Source organism: Tamandua tetradactyla, chromosome 6 (assembly GCF_023851605.1).
Source record: "Tamandua tetradactyla isolate mTamTet1 chromosome 6, mTamTet1.pri, whole genome shotgun sequence".
Lineage (NCBI taxonomy): Eukaryota > Metazoa > Chordata > Mammalia > Pilosa > Myrmecophagidae > Tamandua > Tamandua tetradactyla.
The window spans coordinates 103,392,910-103,405,681 of record NC_135332.1 but is presented as its reverse complement, the minus strand read 5'-3'; the positions used below and the strand labels follow the sequence as shown (position 1 = coordinate 103,405,681).

General features: G+C 37.7%; 1 protein-coding gene across 3 annotated transcripts in view; it reads left to right on the top strand.

Annotated features, from left to right (window-relative positions):
* The window catches only part of CA8 (carbonic anhydrase 8), a 109,736-nt gene that overhangs the window by 76,551 nt on the left and 20,413 nt on the right, over positions 1-12,772 (top strand). For all 3 annotated transcript variants that reach the window (XM_077166837.1, XM_077166839.1, XM_077166838.1), the window contains exon 8: positions 3,101-3,269. In XM_077166837.1, the coding sequence (XP_077022952.1) occupies positions 3,101-3,235 (135 nt within the window). In that variant the 3' untranslated portion in view covers positions 3,236-3,269. The remainder of the gene's footprint in view (positions 1-3,100; positions 3,270-12,772) is intronic.

Below are 12,772 nucleotides of genomic sequence, written 5' to 3'. Positions count from 1 at the left end.
AAAATTTCCTCCTTAAACCACATTCAGATATGTAATTCAGTACTGATAAGTAATAGTTTTCCAATGTAATGTACTTATTCTTTCCAGTCCAGTTTTGCATATAAAACTGTTGCTTAATATTGGTCTCAAAATTCCAAAAGTTCCACTTCAAAAGGAGTTGTATGATTTTATTATTAAGAATGCCAATATTTATTGAAGATTTCCTGGGTCCTGGGTATATGCCATGTGGCTTTCATGAATTATCCTACTCCTTGCACTATCCTTGTGAATGCTGTTGTGTAGATGTAGATACTGAGGCTCAAAGAGGTAAAGCAATCAGGTTATTTGGGTCTTGGGTGACAGAGCTAGGACTAGAACTGAGGTCTTCTGATGCAGAGTCAACTGCCTTAACTATATATAGGAGATTGAATTAGGTTCAGGTCCCAACCCTGGGTTCTGGAAAGTGAACCCATTTGCCAGTAATACCTTTGAGGGTATTATTAGTTAAAGTATGCCTAAACTGAATGAGAGTGGGCCTTACAGGAGGTTCTTATAAGCCAAGGAATTTGGATATGGAAGGAGAAGCCATGAGTAGTAGATAGATGGAAGTCAACAAAACTTAGAAGAGGAAGGAGAAAATGCAGCTATGTGCGTTGCCTTGTGATGGAAAAATCAAGGTCCGAGGATCTCTAGATAGCCAGCCAGAACCAGTGCCACAGTCTTTGAGGAAAGGCATCATCTTGATGACACCTCAGTTTTAGACTTTTAGCATCAAAACTGTGAGCCAATAAATTCACATGTTTTTTTAAGTCATCCCATTGTACAGTATTTATCATGGCTGCCAGGAAGCTCAGATAACATTGCATAATTTTTATTTGAAAAAAAAGTATGGCTAAATACATTCCAAAGATTACAAGGAATTCTTATGTAGCAGCCTGAGCTCCAGAAGTTTTCCAGATGCAGTAGTAGTTGTTGCCCATATTTCTATGCTAAGATGCTAAAATAAGATATATGATATAGATTAAATACCTAATTGCTTATTTGGCTTGCCCCTCTGTGTAAATACAGCAATACAGTATGTAGGTACAAAACATAGGACAATCCCATTTGGGCTAGGCTTAGCCTATTTAAGGAAATAACAATATTTGGAGATATGGAAGAAGAAAACATTTGAAATCAGATTTCTAACCTGGGTTCTGACTTGACAAGATGTTTACTTTCTCTGCTCCTTAATGTCCTGACATGTATTGAATTTAACTGAATCAGAATCTTGTGGGTCTTAATTCTTGGAATTAAGAAATCTATAGTCAGGAAAGTGCACGTTTGTATGTAGTTTGGGGATTTCATGCACTCCTAAAGACTTGAGGGATTTCTAGACCCTTTATTAGAACTCCTGAATTAGTTGATCTCCATGTTTCATTTCACTTTTACAGAGAATGGCAGAATTCTCTGACTGTGCCTTATTAGGGACCCTGTGGATGTAACACTACGGTACGCGGCATGGGGAACTTTTGGTGGCGTGACTGATGCTGTCCAAATCACATTATTGAGTGCCGTAGGTTTTGTGGAACATATAGGTAATACGAATTGACTAGAATTTCTAAACAGTGGTTGTGAAGTTGGGAAAGAGCTGGGGCACTGTTAACTGTCGGACCTCTGCCACTAGCTAATTTGGAAACCTTCTTAACCTCTCAAAGCCTCAGACCCCTCTTCGTGTGAGGAGTGAAGAATGTGTGTGTCATATGACCTGTGGCCTTTAAAGGAGATAACAGGGTGGGCCCTGTCGGTAAATGTTTCATTTTGCTAAAGCTGCCAGAATGTAATACACCAGAAATGGATTGGCTTTTTCAGAGGGGACTTATTAGGTTGCAATTTACAATCCTAGGGCCATGAAGATGTCTGAATTAAGGCATCCAGAGAAAGATATCTTGACTCTGAAGAAAGGCCATGGCATCCAGGGTTTCTCTGAGATGGGAGGATACATTGTAACATCTGCTGTCCTCTTCTGGCTTCTGGTTTCAGATAGCTCTCTCTGAATGTCTATGGGTCCTCACTTGGTTTCTCCAGGGTAAACTCTTGGTTTCATCTCTTAGCATAGCATTTCTAAATGTCTGTATCTTGGTTTTATCTCTCTGCTCTCTGTGTCGGTTCTGTGGTCTCTGTTTTCTGCCTTTTATTCTCTTCATAGAAAGCTCCAGTAAAAGGAGTAAGATCTACATTGAATTGGGTGGGCCACATCACCATGGAAACAACCTAATCAAAATGGCCCACCTAACAATAGGTCTGCCCCTACAAGATTGAATTAAGAGAACTTGGCTTTTCTGGAGTACATAACTGTTTCAAACCAGCGTAGTAGTAAAGTTGATAGGCGTGAAGGAGCCTAGTGAATGCTCATGCATGCTAGCTTGTTGCTTGGATACTTCTTGGAGTCACATGTGTTGGACTGAGGGTTCTTCAGATGCTCAGGACAGGCAAGGAAGGGAAACTGCAGTGCAGCTGATGGGAAAGGGACTTCCTTTTTAATGGGGAAGGCAAGAGAAGTTACATCAGGATGGGAAGGTAACATGAAAATCGGTATTCCTCAGGGAGGAAGTTTGGGCTTAAGCATTTGGAAAATTGGAGGTGTTCTTTAGAGCTGTGCGCTCCAAACGGCTAGGAAAGCATCCAAGAAAACCTTTTGATAAAGGAAATCTTCACCTGGTAAATCTAACATCTTCTCAGGGTTAAGGTACAGTAACATTAATTAATTAATTAAAGTATATTTACAAAATATTTGAGAAAACATGCATTTGTTCATTCTTTCTTACTGTATTACAGATAAACATAAAAGCTTTTTTCATCTGGTCTCTATCATTTCCCCTTTAACATGGGCAGTAGTTTCTGTGGCTGTTTGAGTTGTCTGGAGGTCTTGATATCTGTACTTCTGTTGTTTGTTTATCTGGCAGGGTCTTGTCTAATGTCTGAGGCTAGGAAGATTTAATCTGTGTTTCTCTTATTTAATTGTAATATTCATTTTCTCTTTTTCAGTTGTAATTCCTGATATTTCAAGTGATTTATGAAACTCTGGTTTTGTCAGTGTGTGGCAAGTGATTAATCTTTTTTGTTCTGCTTTTATTTTCAGATAGAAGAATTTCGAAGGCTGAGGACTCATGTTAAAGGGGCAGAACTCGTAGAAGGCTGTGATGGGATTTTGGGAGACAACTTTCGCCCCACTCAGCCCCTTAGTGACAGAGTTATCAGAGCTGCATTTCAGTAGCAGAGAGAACAGGAACACGCTCGTCTTCATCTGGGTATGTGCAAATTACATAAGGAAAATTAGGCACACAGTTACATAAATCTGTCATAACTAAGTTACCCTTAGAGTATTCATGATAATTTAACAAGAAAATAAGTGCACTTCATTTTGATAAAACTTATGACATATTCCCAAGCCCCATTAGTTACAAGTCAGGTAGTTATTTTAATTTCATATACTGTTAGATAAAGAAATTTATGATTCTTATCTTTTCCCACCATTCCAAGTTCTGCTTTACTAATAATTGATTTTGGATTTCATGAGGAAAGGCATCCTGAGGCAGAGAAACTGTGACATGCAAGTCTCTCTGTAGCAGTTTACTATGTTTCATCCTCAGAGGTGCAGCACTTACTTTCTGATGCCCAGTGAGTACAGAGGAAGGGACTATGGGAGAAGGAGAGTCTAAGTATTACCCCATTGTTCTGTAATTCAGGACTGATCTTTTTGTTTATTGGGGTAGGGGAGAGTATAGGGCATGAATTAAAATACTTGTCCTGAGGGAGTGCTTTCACATGATAGATTAAGAACTTAATTAAGAAGTATTCTAAATATAGTATATTACTTTATGCTTCTTATACTTCAATTGAAATATAATCTGTATATTTTAATATAGTGAATTAAATATATATATTCCTTATCCTTTAAGAGTTTACAAAATAAAATGTCACAAATATGGAAAAGATAAAATAGCTATAAATGACAGTAAACAATTTTTTTTTTAGTTTGTTAATTGTCTGGGAGTGCATAGGTCACTGTACACTGCTGGTAAATCACAGCTTCCCATAAGAGGAAAGCCTATGCGAGAACAAAATTAGGTACGACAGAGCTTGGATTGTTTGTTTAGTAGAATGTTGTGTGTGTGTACTCTCTACTGGGCATAGTACTATGGTCTGGGGAGTCACAGATGAATGTAAAGCTCTGGCCCCAGCAAGCTGAACATCTCATGAGCAAGGCAGTCGACACAGATATTTTAAAAGGTGCTGTTCTCTCCACTTTTTTCCCAATCCATTTTGCATACCTCTCTTTTATCACTTTATGTATGTACCCAACATTCCAGCTAATGTGTCCTTTCTCTTCTGTAGCTGTAGTTGCTCACATGAGTCCTTCCCGCCCTGCCATTTACCTATTGAAACCCTGTCAATGCGCAAGCTCAGATGCCTCTCACCATGAAACCTGTTTCTCTCTTAAATTGTACCTGTCATTTAACATTCTTCCATATAGCTATTTCTGTATTTCTTATTTTTTTTATCTATTAGAGTTCAAACTTTTTAGGGGGCTAGGCCATGTTTATTTTAGTTTGAATCCATTACAACACATGACACTCTGTGTCTCAAATGTCTTTAGGCAAATTAGTGATTCCTTAGAACTATATATGCCATGTATCAGCCAGCCTCATTCCAAACCTTCATTTGCTCTCAACCTTTGAGTTAGGCAGTACACTTTGCTTTCTGTTTCAGTTTGCTAAAGCTGCCAGAATGCAATATACCAGAAGTGGACTGGCTTTTATAAAAGGGATTTATTAGTTTACAAGTGTATGGTTTTAGGGTCATGAAAATGTCCAAATTAAGGCATCCAGAAAAAGATACCTTGATTTTGAGGAAAGGCAGCCAGCATCTGGAACACCTATGCCTGCTGGGATGGCACATGGCTGGCATGTGTTGGTCCTGGCTCCTGGTTCATTGTTTTCAGCTTCTGATTCCGATGTCTTTCTGTTTTAGTTTGCTAATGCTGCAGGAATGCAATATACCATAAATGAGTTGGTTTTTGTAAAGGGAATTTATTAAATGAAAATTTATAGCTCTAAGGGTCCAAACTAAGACATCCAGAAGAAGATAACTTGACTCAAGAAAGGCTGATTGTGTCTGGAACACTTCTTTTAGCTGGGAAAGCGTATGACTGGTGGCTGGTGGTCCTTTGACTTCTGGTTTCAGGCAACTTCCCTGGAGCATTTTCTTTTCTGCATCTCCAGACATCACTGTTTGTGTTGGTTCTGAGCTTTTTCCAAGATGATTCCTTTTTAAAAGACTCCAGTAAGCAGATTAAGACCCACCTTGAATTGGCGGAGACACATCTCCATGAAAAGCACTTAATCAGAAGGTCTACCTATAATTGGATGGGTCACATCTCCGTGGAAACAACTTAATAAAAAAGACCTCACCCAAACAATAGGTCTGCCCCAACAAGATTGGATTAGGATAAAGAATATGTTTTTTCTGAAGTACATAATGGTTTCAAATCAGTACACTTTCTGTCCAAGCATCTGTGGGTCCTTACTCAGCTTCTCTGGGGCAAACTCTGGATATCATCTCTTAGCTTAGCATCTCAAAATGTCAGTATCTTAGTTTCATCCTTCTACTCTCTGTGTTGGCTCTGAGCTATCTCCGTTTCTGCCTTTTATTCTCTTCATACAGGACTTCAGAAAAAGGATTAAAACCCACCTTGAATTGGGTGAGTCACATCTTCATGGAAACAACCTAATCAGAAGGTCCCACTTACAATAGGTCTGCCTTCCACAAGATTGGATTAAAAGAACGTGGGTGTTCTGGGGTTACTTAACAGTTTCCAACCAATACATTCCACCCTCTGGACACCAAAAGGCATGTTCTTTCCATGTACAAAATACACTCATTGCATCACAATATCATAAAAACCTTAAGCCATTTCAACAACAATACAAGTACAATACAAAATCAAAAAAACAGTACAGAATCTCATTAAAATCAGTTACATGCATGGCAATATTCTCCTCTGGCTCTGAACCTGTGAAACTTAGAACACATTATCTGCTGCCGATATACAGTGGAGAAACAACATAAGATAAACATTTCCATTGTCATATGGAGAAATTGGGAGGAAAACAGGTCACTAGATCCAAACATTTTTGAAAACAGAGCAAACTACATCAGATTTTAAGGTCTGTATAGAAATGTGTTTCATCTCTGGGTCTTGAGAGAGTAGCAGTCCTACCCTTTCCAGAGGTTTTCACAGTCACCCTTTGCTTTCCAAACACTGCACTGAGGGTTTTTAACATATCCAGACATTGAGGAGACCACCTTGTTCTCAGACTCACCCTTTCCAAGCATCTGGGTGGCACATGAACACTCTGCCATCTCTGGGGCACATGCTCAACCCCCTTCAGAACAATGGGATGGCAGCTAGGCTCTGCCCAATCCCCGGGGAAGGCACACCATCTTCTCTGCAGCCTAAGAAAGCAACACCCTTCCTGAGCAATGAAGTGGAAGGCCTGCCCTCTGCTTCCAAGGCAAAACTCAACCTCTCCACATGCAGAGATGGATCCGCTCTCCTTTGCCTAGGATTTTCCACCCATGGTTCTGCCTTTGAAGTATTTTCTCCTTTGGCCTGTCCATTTTCTGTCCCTTTTAGACCATACTGTCAGTGGTTCTCTTTATATAGACACCATAACACTCTTGTTGGTTTTGCATGCAGTATACAGGAATCACAACTATCAGGCAATAGGACTTCCCACATATCCTTTCTGGATAACTCCATCTCCAATCCTAGCTTGTGCTGAAATGACTGACTGGTTCTGTGTGATTAAGTCCTTCTGTGGAACACTAGCCTCTGGAGTCTTATTTTCTGGAAGCGCAGAATTTTCCAGACCATCAATTTCTGGTTTCTGTATGCCCAAGAGTTCAGTTCTCAGCTTATCCCTTTCCTGTTACATTTTATTGTAAGCTACTAGGAGCAGCCAGGCTGCGTTTTCTACTTTGAAATCTCTTCAGCTAAGTATCCCAGCTTGTTGCTTTCAAATTCTCCTTCCATCCAGCATCAGGACTCAATTTTGCCAAATTCTCTATTACTTTAAAGTAATGATCACCTTCCTTCCAGTTTGCAGCAACACATTCATCATTTCTCTCTAAGGCCTCATAGAGGTATCTTTAGAGTCCATATTTCTACCTACAGTCTCTTCAAAGCATACTAGGCCTTTACTATTAACCTCCTCCCAATTCATCCAGAATCTTCCTCTTATCTATTTTAAAAAGCTGTTCTAATATGTTTGGTGTTTGCAGTCTCAGCAGTACGCCACTTCTCTGGTACCAAAATATGTTTTGGTTTGCTAAAGTTGCTGGAATGCAATATACCAAAAATGGATTGGCTTTTATAAAGGGGATTTATTACATTACCAGTGTACAGTCTTGAGGTCATGAAAATGTCCAAATTAAGGCATCCAGATAAAAATACTTTAACTTTGAAGAAAGGTGCAGGCATCTGCAACACCTCACCTCTGTCAGCTGGGAAGGCACGAAGCTGGTGTCTGCTTATCCTGGCCCCTGATTTGTTGCTTTCAGCTACTGATTCTGGCAGCTTTCTCTCTAAGCATATGTAGGTCCTCACTTAGCTTCTCCAGGGCAAACTCTGATTTTCATCTCTCAGTTTAGCATCTTCCAACATCTGTGTCTTGGTTTCATACCTTCGCTCTCTCTGTCAGCTCTGAGCCTTCTCTGTTTTCTGCCTTTTACTGTGGTCTACCTTGAATTTGGGTGGGTCACATCCCCATGGAAACAATTTAACCAGAAGATCCCACGCAACAATAGGTCTGCCCCTACAGGATTGGATTAAAGGAACATGGCTTTTCTCGGGTACATAACAGTTTCAAAACAGCACACGTTCCCCTTGTTCTAATTTTAGAAGTGATGAGGGCCAGGCCAAGTTACCTTTAGCAGAAATGAGAACAAACTGAGTAATTTCATATATGATAACAATGGAGAAAACAAGAGTGTTTTATTCTAAGCCTTATAGTGGGTAAGCTATAAAATTAAAGTGATATTCAATAAAAAATCATTAGGTACCGAGTATGTGATGGGTTGTGGGTATACAGAGAAAGAAGAACGGATGTACTCTCTGCCTTCTTAGAGCTTATGGTCTGAGGTGGAGAATCTGAGGGTGGAAAAATAAACACTCCCCCAAAATACAAGTAAAAACTGTAATAAATTTCATGAATCAAAAGAACAAAGAAATGTGGGGAAGGAGATTTCAGGTAGATGGATTTTTTTTTCTTTCTTTTTTCTCAAAAACCCTGATGGAGTACTACCTGTGGCAAGGAGTAAGAATTTGATGCATTGAGTTATCTGAAAGAAGGCCCATGTATCTGGGATATGGAGCTCAAAGGGGAGAGGAAAGTAGGACAGATTTTACACTGCCTTGCCAGCCAGACTAAGGAATATCTATTTCATTATCAGTAAAGGCTTTTGCTCAGGGGAGTGACTTGATCCAGTGCATATTTTCAAAAGATCATCCTGGTTGGAGAATGAATGGATTAGAATGGGCCAGGGTGGGACTAGCAAGAATTTGTAGGAATCGTCTGTGCAACCGAGGTGAAATTTATGGAGGCTTGGACTAGAGCAGGGGCAGAGGGGATGAAGAGAAGTTGACAAATGTGCAATGGGCACTGAAGGTAGAAGTCAGTGAAAATTGGATAAGGCTAGAGGGAGATGGAAATGTCAAAGATAGCTTCCAGGTTTCAGCTTCAGAAGCTATGGGGATAGAGTGCCCTTGAGTGAGGGATAGCTGGAGTAGGCTCTTTCTTGGACTGGAAAGAGAAAAAGTTAAGTCTAATACATTAAATCAGAGATGCCTGTGTATCACAGTAGTGAACTACCATAAAGGTGGTTGAATTCTGAGAATGGAGGTAAAAAAGATCTGAGCTAAAATATGGAGGCTGTTGGCATAGTGATTATATATATAGTGTTTTTATGTTACATATGGATTAGCTCATTAAATGTTCATAAAATTTTATGTGAGGTTTTACTGATGAATTAACTGAGGCACATTGAAGTTAGGTAACTTGCCCAAATTAATGCAATTACTGAGTGGCATAGCTGGAATGGAATTTATGCTGTCTGACTGGCAGAGCTCTTGTACTTAACTGCTGCCTTGCAGAGGTCAGAATAGTCAGGGCGGCCAAGTGCATGATGAAGCACGCCTATGGCAGCTGCCAAAGGTGAGTGCATGTGAGGGCGACCAGAGCGCTACAGCAGTAGGCAAGAGGGAATGGGGTTGATGTGGACTTTGAAAAAAAAATGAAATTCTAGAACTACTATTATGCTGGGACAGGAGGAATGAATCATAGAGAATGAGAGTTGAGGGAAAAAGAAGAGTTCATCCCAGCAGTGAAATTTTTGAAGGGTTTAAAGGGTACGAAATCCTGGTCAAATGTGGAGACTGACTTTTGTTAGGAAAACAGGCACTTTCTGTGCTGTAATAGGAGGAAAAGATAGTGGTTTATAGATGTAGTGTTTTATTATTTAATGAAGAAGAGTAGCTAGAAGAGGTGTGAGCAGCAGAGAAGAAGGGAGATTGGAGTGGAGTCGAGGTTTTGGAAGGATGGGCTTACAGGAGAGGTTCAGTAAGAATGATAGGCATTGAAGGAAGTTTAGATTTGGCAAACATAAATTTATGAACCTCTCTAGTCTTGGTTTGTATACACTTTGTGAATATTAATAAATATAAATGGCCCTCCTCAGGAAATCAGATTTTGCCTTGAATTTTTAATCTGTTACTGTTCTAGACCAGTGTTGCCTCTCTCTAAATAACCATCACTGTTCCCTCTCTCTCTCTTACACACACACACACAATTTTTCATTATGAAACAATTATATATATTTTAGATGACTCATATTACCTGATGGAAGAATAACATCTGTTTTTCAAAGTTTCTAATTAATTACAATTTAGGTATTTCAAAAATGAAGTAAGGTTTAGATTGTTATCTTGGTGGCTGGTTCCTTAAAAGGGGTAATTTTCCATAGAATTCCAAAGAATGGTGTGGGAATTCTTTCTCAGGTGACTCCAATTCTGATTTCATCCTTCTATGATTACACTTTTGATCCTTTTATCTTGAAATGTGTAGTACAAACCTAGTCATAGTTCTACATAAAAATGTATTGAGAAATCAGAATTATGGATGTGCTTTTTATTTGATATTTAATAATGCCCTAAGGCAGGTAATTCAAATTTTTATTAAAGTGAAATGGTTTGACAGTTGGGCTTTGAATTTAATGCATGAATGTTTCATTTAAGCTCTTGGAACTGAAATGGCAAAAAATATTTTTTCTGGCAGTTCTCTAAAAATGTTCAAAGGATTAAGATTTATTTTAGCTATGTTTTACTAAAATAAGTTATAGTTTCTGGACTTTAAATGACAGATTTTTCTTTTTATGCACGCCATGTTCTGGACATTTGGAGGGCTTTGATCTCCATGAATAATATGTGCCTTTTTACATTACCGTTTAAGAAGTATGAACTTTGCCTTTGTCCTACCAATAACCATTTGCCTATTTATTTCATTATATCAGCGCTTCTTTTTTTTTTTCAGGCTATCCTGACGAGTCAAAGATTTGCCCTTTCTCTGTGACTCAAATAGTGTTAACCTGCACACATTTACAGTAACTGTTATTAGATGTAGTTATCTATTTTCTATTAAAAAAAACCCATTTCCATAGGGCTTTTTAGTTTCTTTTTTTCCTTCCTTAGGGGGGAAAAAATAAAAGTATGCCCCAAATGGGACTTTTTGAAAAACTGTAAAAAGATGTGCTATTCAGCAAGAATCTGTCAGTGATCCCTTTGCCACACTTATTCTCATTTCTCTTTCTGGGTCTTCGACACCATCCTTGACTGTGTTGAACTCTTCCTTACATGTACTTTCACAATTAATAATGACATCTTCTTGGCTTTAATAAAGCTATATCTGGTTTCAATTTCATATCCATTTTCCTTTATAATCTAAAAGAGTTATGGGTTAGAAAAGGATAAGGCATTATAGAAAAAGGAGAGGGCTGTGGAGGGAAAGTGAGAATGCTAACTTTGAGTGACCAAGTAGGAAAAAGCTATTATCCTTCCAGAATAAATGGAAAGCTCAAAGACATATTTTCAGTCAATAGAATTTGGACTCTTCTCACTCTAATAATTTAACATGATGCACAGCATTAGGGTGAGAATTGAAAGCTCAATGGATATAGCTGTTTTCTATTTACTGTATCATATAGAATTTCCTCCGAATGGAATGGATTTCCTAAAGGATCTCAAAATGATTTCAGGAAAATGTCAAAACACCAAGGATGTTCAAACTATCTATTACATTTTGATGATGTGATATAAAAAATTGTTATTAACCCAAGAATGGAAAGTATTAAAGCTGAATAGGCATTTCTTCAAAAGTACTAAACAAGGAAAGTAATTCCTGCTTCCAATCTTATTTTTTATGTCTTAGGAAAGTTAATAATTTATAGTGAATAAAAATTCTTGAATGATTTAGTGTTCATTTTTTTCCTGTGAATTCAAATAAAATTGTATTTGGGTAGAAGAGAATATTTTTTTGTAGTGATGGGCTAGCTTGTATGTGGAACAGTAATATATTTGGATACCTTAAATATAGTGTATTTCATGATTTTTTAACTAAAAAATATGCTTTCCATAAGAAAACCCCTGGAACTAAGTTATCTCATTTAAACATATTCTGTTAAGCCTGTTACCTCATGGAGGCTCAAAAAATGTTTGTTGACTTTGTGAAATGACTTTCAGTATCAACAAAAAAGGACTTAGTTAGCTAAGGAAAGAATTTATCCATATTGACTGCAAGAGAATTAGATCCTTTAGTAGAATTTCTAAGAGGCTGTGGCACTCAACGGCATTAAAGTACTTTCTGTGCTTTTTTAAGTTCCCTGATCCTATGATGAATATGCTTTCTTTATTCTCTATGAAATTTATTTATCATGAAAAAGAGAGGCTAGAGAATAGAGTCAGCAGGTAAATAAAGAGGAAATAGAAATAAATGCTTCTTCATGAATAAGATTTTTTTAAGTTTTCACCTAGAAACATAAAGCTAAAAAATTGACTTGAGGGAATTATTAAAAATGCTAAAAATGTAAGTGCAGAAATCATTGGAAATATATATTCTAATCAGGAACTAAAAGAACTGTTCTTACTGGTTTTTGAATGGATTTGTTTTTGTATTTTTTGCACCTCCTAAAACGTAGGATGTTGTAGAAGCAACGTTATTGAAAGCAACCTTCTGTGTAAGTGTTTCAGTAGGATTAAAAGTCTTAAAAATAGGATCAGAATATGATTAATACATAAATTAATATATTTTTCACAGGTTTTTTTTTTTTTACAAATTTTTTACAATTAAGATAATTTTCAGAGAATTACCTAGAAATCTTATTTAGCCAGATTAAAATAAGGGGTTAAGGAATTGAGAAATATACCAAGCAACTCATAATATTTTAAATGATGTCTTAAAAAAAATCACCTCTATTGAAAACTGGATTGTTGTTAGGCAAACATAAAGAGTTTGTATTAGACTTTGAGTAAGCAGAAACCACTGCTGTTTTGGTTGTGTAAGAGTAACGACAGCTGGGGAAATTGGCATTCCTCTAACTTTTCAGTGGAATTTTATCAGACATTGTTTTCTGTTTTTAAGCAACTGATTTTTCTTTCTGTTTCCCTCATTTATTAAAGATTCTGGCAGTTTATTAGCTA